The 11,442-nt window shown below is 44.2% G+C and overlaps 1 protein-coding gene across 2 annotated transcripts in view; it reads left to right on the top strand.

Annotated features, from left to right (window-relative positions):
- The first annotated feature begins 6,815 nt into the window (after positions 1 to 6,815).
- Positions 6,816 to 11,442, top strand: part of Nrde2 (NRDE-2, necessary for RNA interference, domain containing) — a 33,926-nt gene continuing 29,299 nt past the window's right edge. Inside the window, exon 1 of one of the 2 annotated variants that reach the window (XM_050151505.1) lies at positions 6,816 to 7,012. In XM_050151505.1, coding sequence (XP_050007462.1) covers positions 6,949 to 7,012 — 64 coding nt within the window. In that variant the 5' untranslated portion in view covers positions 6,816 to 6,948. The remainder of the gene's footprint in view (positions 7,013 to 11,442) is intronic. The other variant, XM_050151504.1, reaches the window with a different exon arrangement.

The raw sequence follows: 11,442 nt of genomic DNA, 5'->3' as shown, positions 1-11,442 counted from the left end.
CTCCCCTGTGCCTCTTGTAATCTGTTGTTCATTCATAGATGTCATATAACTATTACAGAATGCCACTGTTTTGGACCAAGCTCCTGCATAGTCTCCAAAGGACTAGACCAAAAATCAAACTGGAGTCACTTGTGCTAAAATTCTGAACCACCAAACCTAAACTTATATTACCTCCTGATGCACTGGTAGGGAGAGGTCTCAGATTTCCAGTCTCCATCCACGTGATAACTTAGTTTCCTCTGCTTTGATCATCACCCTAAAATAAATTTAAACTCACCTGGTGTTGGGCATACACCAGGTTCTGTCTTTCTGTCCCACCTTCAAAGAAAGGTCCACACGCTCCTTGGTCTTCATCTCTGCTTCCTTCCACCCTTTCCTGCTTGTGAGACAAGCCCCCTCTCTTGGAGGACTGGGAGGCTCACTCTAGTTTATAGAGTGAAGTGTTGTCTGGATCCACAACTGCAAATACTTTTTTAAATAGAAATGTCTTTGGATGCGGGCTATCTCTGTACTTCCCTCTCCAGGCCAGGACTGCCTGCTGCAATTCTCCGGTGCTACTGGGATATAACCAGGATCTTTGCTGAGGAAATGGACAGAGAGCCTTGCCTGTATGACTTGAAGCTGTGTTTGTCTTTGAGGCAGGCGTCACCTTACCCTCCTTGGCTGCCCATTTTGTCGTCTCATGCACCAGGGAAGTAGTCATCCAGTGTTTCGTCATTACAGACGCGCTCCTTGAATACTGGTGGACAAATTACTACTTAAGATCTCATGCTCGGGACTGGAGAAATGGCTCCAGAGGAGCAGGGTTCAATTCCAGTACCCACATGGCAGCTCACAACCATCTGTAACTCCAAGATTTGACACCCGCTCACAAATATACATGCAGGCAAAACACCAATGCATATGAAATAAATAAATATGTAAAGTTAAAAAAAAATCTCTTGTTTTTTGGGGCCAGTTTGTATTTTAGAAAACTTGTACAAGAATTCAGCTCTCCTGCAGCTGAATTCTACTAAATTGTGTTTAAAATGCCAGGAAAGACTAACTCCTTTGCTTTATTCCCAAATAAATAGGTATAAGGGGGGAAATCAATTTAATTAAGATTTTTTTCAGGGGGGCTGGAGAGATGGCTCAGTGGTTAAGAGCATTGCCTGCTCTTCCAAAGGTCCTGAGTTCAATTCCCAGCAACCACATGGTGGCTCACAACCATCTGTAAAGAGGTCTGGCGCCCTCTTCTGGCCTTCAGGCATACAGACAGACAGAATATTGTATACATAATAAATAAATAAATATTTAAAAAAAATTTTTTTTTCAGGTGGAAAATGCATTCTTTTGCTCTTTTTGGTAATGAGGGAAGATAATGACAAGAGAAATACAGGCGGGAAGCAATGGGGGAGGGGAAGATACTCAACCAATTGCCACAGCTATGCTTGACAGATAAGCACCAACAAGCCAGAAGAATTGCCAGAGAAAGGAAAGCCAGCAAGATGAAGGAGATTTTAAATGGAACCTGGGACTAACTCACTTCATAAAATGTCACTTTCCTAGGACTGGAGAGATGGCTCATCAGTTAAGAGCACTGGCTGCCCTTCCAAAGGACCCTCGTGGTGGCTCCCGTTATCTGTAAGATTAATCCCAGGGGATCTGATGTCCTCCTCTTCTGGCCTTGGTAGATACCAGACACAAGTGGTGTTAGACACACATGGAGACAAAATACCCATACAAATAAAAATAAATAGAAAAATTCAGCCCTGGCTTTCCTGGAACTCACTTTGTAGACCAACCTGGCCTCTAAATCACAGAGATCTTCCTGCCTCTGCCTCTCAAGTGCTGGGATTAAAGGCGTGTGACATTACCACCCGGCAAATAAAGAGTTTTAAGTGTTTCAAAATGCATTTTCCTATTCAAAGAAAGGCAGTCTGAATAGTGACGACTCAAGTCAGCATCATCAACCAAAAGCAAACTACTACGTATTGTTTTGGGAAGAAGTTCTAGTTTAAGAGTGATCAACACGGGGCTGGAGACGTGGCTCAGCAGGTCCGGTTCTTTGTATTTCTGAGGGAGTTCTCAAACCTTTTGCCTTTTAGACAGACTGTAGACTATGTGAATTATAAACTATGTATATAAACAGGCTGGTTTAACCAAAGAATGATCCTTGGGACTGTCTGGTCACTAAAACCTTTCTGGGCTGGAAAGATTGCTCAGTGAATTTTTTTTTGTTTTTGTTCTTGTTGTTGCTGGTTTTTTTTTTCTTTTTATGATTTAGTTCTTAGCATATAGATCAGGTGCTCATAACCAGGAGATTTTTTTTTTTTTTTTTGGTTTTTCGAGACAAGATTTCTCTGTGGTTTTGGAGCCTGTCCTGGAACTAGCTCTTGTAGACCAGGCTGGCCTTGAACTCACAGAGATCCACCTGCCTCTGCCTCCCGAGTGCTGGGATTAAAGGCGTGCGCCACCACCGCCTGGCTATAACCAGGAGATTTGATGTCCTCTTCTGGCCTCCATGGGCAACTGCATATATGTGGTACACATACATATACATACATACAAAATAAAATAAATCTTAATGAAGCCAAAAAAACAACTTTTCAACCTGAGACCCCCCTCACTGCAATACCCCCACACCCCCACCTCCACCCCCAACTCCACCCCATCCCCACCCTCTCCCCACCCCCATCCCCACCCCACACTGTGAAGCAGGTCTGGATCTTGCTGCTGGTTTCCCAAGGGCACATTTTCATTTACTTCATAGGGACTAACAGAAAATTCCTGAAGATTGAGTGGGTTGATAGACCCGTTTCTCCAGTTTCCCTGAGTTAGTGTGAATTCTTTCTCCAGAGAGATGAAAGGGAGTTTGACTTCGACCTATCATGGGTAGAGCAGTTTAGAAGGCTTTCATTCCTCAAACTAACTGGGAACAGATCCAGGTTCTGGGATCATGACTCTGAGTGTGGAAATTCATGCATTCATTTTGTATTATCTAAGACTCTTGGGTTCCAGGGGCACCAAATGAGCTGGAATTTGATTACCAAGATGGGAAAAATTGGGGGGAAATATGTGGCTGTTTCCTAGAGCACAGACATGCGGGTGGGTTTTGAGGACAACAAGAAGCAGTCCTTGGAGACCCCTAGGACTCCAGCTCCCATCCGGCCTTTCTTCTCTGCTTGGCTGGTGTGTTTCAGCCGAGCTCTTACAGTCTGGACGCACACTGAGTGACCAGCTTTTTGTTTGTTCAGTTCTGGTTTGAAATCCCTGGGAAAGGTTGGGCATGCTAACGTGTACCAAGCTGAGGTAGGAGGCTATTAAGCTGAAGGCTAGCCTTGGTTATGGAGTGAGACCCTGTCTCCGAGGCAAAAAATTAGAAATAAATAACACAAATCAAGAAAATTGCAGGGGAAAAACCTTGGCTTGGGCCTGGCTTAAGTCAGAGCAGGGCGGGACCCCGATCAACTGAAGACTTAGCTGTGCTGGGCCACGTAGTTATTATGACATTATGATGTCACAGGTGACAGGGTTGGATAATGAGACCATATCGTATCAACAGGGGCTTCTTGATAAAACATTGCCTTCCAGAAGAAAATAGGAGTTATGCTGGGCGGTGGTGGTGTACACCTTTAATCCCAGCACTCAGGCGGTGGCAGGTGGATCTCTGTGAGTTTGAGGCCAGCCTGGTCTACAGAGCGAGTTTCAGGACTGACTCCATAGTTACTTGGAAACCCTGTCCTGAAAAAAAAAAAAGAAAAGAAATGTAGGCTGTTTTGTTAACAGACAAGCACTGAGTAGCTCCATATTTCTGTGTCTGTCTCTCAGTGACTCTTGTGTCCATATCCTATCCTCTTATACTTGGAAAGGAGGGGGAGGATTTAAAATTTTTATTAACTATTTGATCAATTAGTTAATCTATTGTGAGTGCATGTCTGGGCTTGTGTGTGTGTGTCACTGTGTGTGTGTGTGGGGGGGGGTCAGAGGACAACGTGTGGGTGCTGTTTCTCTTCTTTCACCACGTAAATTCCAGGGATTGAACTCAGGTCATCAGTCTTGGTGGCAAGCACCCTTTACCCACTGAGCCATCTCATTGGCCCCAAAGGCTACTTCTGATGACTTCCATCTGATGCTTGCCTACCTCTTTCCCATCCCTCACGGCCACAGTGGCTGTCCCTTCACTAAATTCCAGCCCGGCTGCCTGTCATCTAAGCCCTCTGCAATGAACTGGAACCTTCCCCTATCTTCTTCCAGCTTCAGAGACGTTCGGGGGCGACCAGACAAACACAAGCTATTGAGGCGAGGCCAGAGTGCCAAACAGATGCCAGGACACAAGCGTGCCAGGTTAGCATGAGTTTTCGTTCCCTGCCTCCAACCACAGAGATGCTTAAGAAGTGGCTGAGCAGTGCACCCTCTGCCTGTAGCCATGCTCCCCACAAAGCCAAGTGGTGATTTGAAACCGTTTCTGGCTTATGTTGAGAAATCCCTGTCACATGCACTGGAAATACCCAGAATCACAACCAGAGCTTTGTTCTCACACGCTTTGTGGTGGTTTCTGAATGAAGAAAAGAATATTTAGAAGCTGGAGAGATGGCTCAGCAGTTAAGAACACTGAATATTCTTCCAGAAGACCCGGGTTCAATCCCCAGCACCCACATAGCAGCTTACAACGTCTGTAACTCCAGTTCCAGGGGATGTGACATCTTCACAAGTAAATACAGGCAAAACACCAATGCACATAAAATAAAAATAAATAAAGCTTAAAAAAGAATATTTAAAACTTACTGGGAAAAGTTAGGGGCTGGGGAGATGGCTCAGCGGTTAATGGCACTGGCTGCTCTTCCAGAGGTCCTGAGTTCAATTCCCAGCAACCACATGGTGGCTCACAACTATCTGTAATAAGATATGGTGCCTTCTTTGGGCCTGCAGGGATACATGCAGGCAGAACACTGTATACATAATTAATAAGTAAATCTTTAGAAAAAAGAAAAAAAAGTACTTAAATTTTTTTTTTTTTTTTTTTGGACAGGGTTTCTCTGTGTAGCCCTGGTTATCCTGGAACTTTCTCTGTAGAGCAGACTCTCCTGGAACTCAGAGATCTACCGCCTCTGCCACTGAGTGCTGGGTTTAAAGGCGTGCCATGCCCAGCTCAAAACTTCACTTTTAGTTTAACAGATGAGTAAATTTTGCAAAGGTCTAGCAGATACAACTATGGGAAATTAGGCCACTGCCAACTTGTGTGGTTCATGTAGCTTTCACCCTTATAAATGTTAAAAAATAGAAATAATAATATTTCATAGCATTTGATTTTTTTTGAGACAGGGACTCTTTATGAGCCACCAGACTGGCTCATTTTTTAAAAAATGTTTTTTTTTCAAATGTGAAAAATCATTTTTATTCAGCTATAAACACCATTTCCAAGCAAACGATAGTAAAATGATAACAGGTTACATGTTTGTAAATACACAAATACCCAGTATTCCAAGATTCCTTATTACCAATACATTATCATGGGTTTTAAAAACAATTCTGGCTAGGCAGTGGTGGCACAGACCTTTAATCTCAGCATTCGGGAGGCAGAGGTGGATCTCTGTGAGTTTAAGGTCAGCCTGGTCTACAGAGGTAGTTCCAGGACAGGCTCCAAAGCTACAGAGAAATCCTGTCTCAAACAAAACAAACAAAACAAAACATCCCCCCCCCCCCCAATTCTGAAGGCTTTTATATTTAGTTCTTATTTTTCTGAGCGGAAAGAGATGAAGTGATGGCAAAAGACCGTTACCATCTCCAGTCACTGGAAGTGAAGGCAGCCAGCCCCTGTCCTAACCAATGAGCTATTTTACTGCCTGAGATTTGGCTGGACGTGAGAGTCACAGTTGCAGACGTGGAACTATATGAGGGGATTCTACTGCCTTCCTCTCCCAAGTGCTTTTAAGAACCTGGAAACTTAAAGAATGTTCATCTTGGACACACACAATCTAAATATTACAAAGGGTGTTATTTTGAAAGATATCCACCTGTCCTTTGGTTAGATGATGAGAGACACATCTCTGGGTTTAAAAATGTTTTACCTGATTGCTATTGTAGGGCATGCGCACGCAACCCTGCACACTTGGAGGACAGAGGACAACTTTGTGGAGTCTGGCTGGAACTCAGGTAGCCATGCTTGCTTGGCAAGTGACTTTATCATATGTGCCATCTTGTTGACCCCTTCCCCTCCGACTTATTTTTTTAAAGGAAAATGTCAAAAAAAGTAAAAAAAAAATTATAAATACATAATTATACATATAACATAAAAATAAATAAATAGGCAAGTACATGTATTTACTATAAAAAGACCTTTGTTGGAATCTTGAACTACTCTGTATTCATAGAGCATTTATTTATATTATTATTATTATTAATATTTGGATTTGTTTTTTTAGAGACAGGGTTACTCTGTGTAACAGCCCAGACTATATTGGAACTCACTTATGTTCAGAGAGAGAGAGAGAGAGAGAGAGAGAGAGAGAGAGGGAGGGAGGGAGGGAGGGAGGGAGGGAGGGAGGGAGGGAGAGAGAGAGAAACATATAATTTCAGTATCTTGCAGATGAGGAAACTAAAGTTTACATAACTTGATTACTTTGACCCAGTTTACAAGTGGCAGTATGAGTTTAGGGTTGAGCTGGAATTACAGTTTCCACATTTTTTTCCCTCTGAACTTCCTCTTCCGCTTCCTGCTTTTCCAGCTTTCACTGAAGGCTTGGGCTCTAACTACCAGGAAACTGTCCTTCACTGTCCTCACTATTTCCCCCCCCCCTCCCCTCTCCACCGGGCGGGTCTCTTGCCCCGCCTAGCCCAGGGGTGAAGCCCCGGCGGAGTTCAAGAAAGACTACATTTCCCAGAGTGCATCGCGGGACAGAGTCCTCCAACCAGAGCGCTCCAGCCGGCGCCATTTCTGTGGAGGGAGTGTTGGTGCGGCCTGTGAACATGGCGCTGTTCCCGGCCTTTGCGGACGTAAGTGAGGCCTCCGGTGGTGGGGCATCCAGGAAAGGTAAGCATCCAGAGAGAGCCGAACGAGACAACCGATAGATATTAATGGCAGTTTTTCCGGGCCCGGGTCTTTGGCCGTTGTCTCGGATTTGTTTATCCATTTGTATCCCAGAGTTCTCCGCGGCGCTGCAAAGCCTTCTGGGTCTTGTCCGAAGTGTGGAGCCAAAGGCTCTTTCAGGCACTAGGTGGTCAAGTTAGGGGAGGGTTAAGCAAGACTATGGGGCTTATCATATTTTTGGACCTCATTCTCCTAGAAGCTGCAATGATACAACCCCATTGCACAGAGAAACCCACTTCAAACACTTGTAATTGTGGCTAGTGTAATTCTGGTTTCTCTTTCCTAAACTGTAACCCTCAACGAAGTCCGAGACTATTCGTTGTAGCACTCTTTCTTGTCAGCACAGGTCCAAAATATAGATATGTTCAGAGTGTACAGAATGTGTGGACGGATAATGCAACGCGTTGCATGAATGGAGCAAAAACTACACACACAGTGTAAGGTTGAATGCTGCAAATGTCATAGATGAGCCACAGTTAACAACATCATAGAATGGAACGTTCCAAGGTTTTGTAAGCGTTGACTTTGGGGTGGGTAGGATTCGGACAGATAAGAGTATTCAGGGACCTTCAAAGGCCTGTGGAAGAGAGGCATAATGCTTATTTAGGTAAATGTAAACCCAACTATCATAATGAAATTAACTGGTGTTTCGGTGCATAAAATATATTTAATACTGAAAGTGTCAGATCCAGTTTGAAGGGCTGCGCGAGGTGGCACACGCCTTTGATCCTAGCGTTTGGGAGGCAGGGGCAGGTGGATTTCTTTGCCTTCAAGGCCTGCTTAGTCTACATAGAGAGTTCCAGGACAGCTGGGGTTATATATAGAGACCCTGTCTTAAAGACCAAAAACAACAAGAAAATTAACTGTACTGATACATCATATAGCTACAAGTCACTGTTTAGCTTTTTCAGATTTGTCTCAACTTTTTACAGTTGGTTTGCTTGTGAGGATCCAAGAGAATTCCGAATCCTCATTGTATTTTTCTAGACAGGGCGTCAGTTTGTAGCCCTGGCTGGCCTGGAACTCTCAGAGATCTGCCTCCTTAGCATTGGGATTAAGGGCCAGTGCCACCATGCCGGGCACACTGCATTTTCCTCGTGTAACCCTTAGTTCTCTTTCATTCAAAAACCATGCTCTCCTATTTGCTCAGGTGATTTATTTGTTGAGGAAACTGGTTACTTGTCCTGAGGATGTTTCCTACCAAATCTTCATGTAACATGCTTCTTTATCCCATTTCCTACAAACTAATGATTAGATCTCAAGAAATGAAGAAATTTCGGTATAATTTTTGGTTGTTGAAGATAGCATGTTTGGAGTGCTACACGGATGATATTAAATTATTTTAGGAGGATCCAGTCATTGATTTCAGTGCTATTAAGATTGCCCAGTGAATTCATATGTTCCCAACTCTTATCTCTTGGGAAGTTGCCCACCAATCAAACTTTTAAAGTTTTTATTGGTCTGCATGTATATCTGTGTACCGTACTCATGCCCAGTGCTCTCAGAGGCCAGCTGAGGGCATCAGCTCCCCTGGACTGAAGTTACAGATGGTCTTGTCTCCACGGGGGTGCTGGAAATTAAACCTGGGTCCTCTGAAGAGCAGCCAGTGCTCTTAACCACTGAGCCATCTCTCCAGCTTCTCCATCACACTTTTTTTGGTTTTTCGAGACAGGGTTTCTCTGTGGCTTTGGAGCCTGTCCTGGAACTAGCTCTGTAGACCAGGCTGGTCTCGAACTCACAGAGATCTGCCTGCCTCTGCCTCCCGAGTGCTGGAATTAAAGGTGTGCGACACCACCGCCCGGCTTAGGATCACACTTTTATCTGATGATTTTGTGGTAATGATGTTTTTTATTTTCCTGTGACAGGGACTCTCTGCGGGACCCACACTAGCCTCCAGCTTGTAATCTTCTTAAATGAACAAAAGAAGGAACATAGGTTCTCCTGATTCTAGAACTTGCATTATGAACTGTATTGTTTTTATTGCAGTGCTGGGGGTATTGTAATTTAAACATTATCTTTGCAGTTGCTGGGCTGCGTCATAGGTTAGGTCAACTCCTAGGAAAGCGTCTACCGTGGCCATCTTGAATGCCATTCTCAGCTCTGTTTGCTGATGCTTTTTGTATAAGTGAGTTTGTGCTCCCAGCTTCGCTGAAAAATGGGGGTTCTGAGCAAACGAAGGGCTTGGCTTATTCTTAAAAGAGCAAACATCTTAATATCCTTGCTAATGTATTTGTATCATCTGCCCTAGAAATGCTGTTTGAAAGGTCACCCTGGAGGGGTGGCCACTCACCTCTGGAGGCCACTCAGACAGACTAGAAGCCAGTGCTACTTTGCAGAAATGGATGTTGAACTTGGATATGTTATCCAGTTGCAAGTGAAGACCTGTTCTTAAGGCTCAAGCTTATTCATGTCAGTTTGCTCCTCTGCCTGTGGTGGAACTGAGCAAAAGCGTTTCCAGTAGTGATGGAGAAGGAGGGTGCCATGGTAAACTCTCCTCAGAGGCATGTCAGCGTTGAGTATTGGTGATGGACCCTCACCTTGCTGCTGTCAGGTTGCCCTGAAGGGGTAGGGCCTGAGGGTCCCAGCAGCAGATAGGCAGGAGTGGCTTCTGTGTGGGATAGTTCCCTCTCTTCCTTTCTTACCTGTGTGTGTATGTGAGGTACAGTGCCAGGCAAGTTCTAACCCGAGATTTCTGTGCCGAGGCTTGTGTTTCTTTACATTTCTTCCCCTGCCATCCCTGTTAGAGTGTTGGTGGTGTGAGGGTCCACCGGATGCTCTGAGAACATCTCTCCTGCACACTGTTTGTTCCGTCTTTCCCACTTTCCTTTATGATGAAATCTGATTGCTGTGGAAATGTTCTGATCTCAGTGAGCAACAAGGACTATTTTTACCTAGCTTGTGCCAGGAAAGAGACCCAGGGGAAAGGAACCAGTCTCAGAAAGGACGCGGAGACAGAAGGAGAAAGAGTGAGTGAGCCGTTGGTTAGCAGTACTAGGTAGGACTTAGAGAGGACTTACTCCCTTCGAGCTCTATTTCCACATAAATACTGGTATAGTACACCCTAGAGCCAGCCTGTTGAGATTTGAAAGATGGAAAGGCCGTACATGTTTGTCCTGGTGTTGACGTACTGTGGACACTTCCGTTAGTTTCTCCTCCTTCCTTTTCCCCTGTGCTTTTTAATATTTCCTTTCTTCTTTGGAATCTTCCTGTCCTCATTCCTCTCTTTCCTACAGATATTTGTTGAACATCTGCTGTATGCCAAGTATTTCCTTAGCCGCTGGAAACAAGGCAGTGAGTTAGGCAAAGCCCATCTTCCCGAGCTTGCATGCTGTCTCTTTTCATTACGTGCAGTTCCATGAGGGACTAGATTCCAGAGTATATAAAGAACCTGTGGAACTCAATACTAAGAGGACCCTATTTAAAAACGGGTAAAGGTTTGAATAGCTGTTTCTTCAGAGATGATCCATGAATGACCCATATGTGAGTGAAGAGGTATGGACGTTATTGTCATAAGGAAAGTGGAGACAAAGCCACAGTGAAACAATCCACCCGATAGGCTAATGGTAATGGGAAACCAGTAGAACTGTTGGTTAGATACCTGGAAATGGGCTCCTTGCGTGCTGCTAATGGGGACCAGATAATGCAGCTATTTGGTAAAATACATAGTCTGGCAGTTCCTCGGAATGCTAACATGGTTTTATGATCTGATCCAGCAATTGTATAAATATCCACTCAGGAAAAATGAAAGCACTCATGGAGAACTTGTACACATATGCTCTTAGAAGCATGGTTGTAATAGCCACAGAAAAGAAATAACTCAAGTGTCTGCCGGCTGATGAATAGACACGAGTGAGCTACATCACCAGATGCCATGTATTTGGCAGTAAAAAGAACGACGTAATGATACACGGCTGTAGTTTGAATGAACCTTGCAAACCAGAAAGTGGAAAAAGCCAGTTACAAAACGCCACATCGCGCGTGAACTTATGAAATATGTACCACACAGGCAGATCAATTGAGACAGAAAGTAGACAAGTGATGATATAAGGAGGGAGCCAGGGGCATGGGGGGGCAATGAAGGAATAGGAGATGACACAGACTTTTCTGAGGATTCTTCTATATGCTGTCCGTGCTTTTTTCCTTCCTTCACAGTGTCAGTTTAGAAGGTTAGAAGGGACTCTGTAGAGGTATAAATTAGGGAATGTAGGAACAGTTCATAAGAAGTTAGAGGGACACAGAGATGGCTATACTGGTGAAGGCATCCAGAGTCCAATCTCCTGGCTCTACATGTTGGAAAGAACTGGCTCATAAAAAAAGCTGACCCTTCTACTAAATAAATAATGCAATAAAGATTATTTTAAAGGAAGTGGGGA

The sequence above is a fragment of the Alexandromys fortis genome, unplaced genomic scaffold, assembly GCF_014885135.2.
Source record: "Alexandromys fortis isolate MF-2015 unplaced genomic scaffold, M_Fortis_MF-2015_v1.1 scaffold_63, whole genome shotgun sequence".
Lineage (NCBI taxonomy): Eukaryota > Metazoa > Chordata > Mammalia > Rodentia > Cricetidae > Alexandromys > Alexandromys fortis.
The sequence above is the reverse complement of the archived record's forward strand: the minus strand, read 5'-3'. Positions and strand labels throughout refer to the sequence as shown.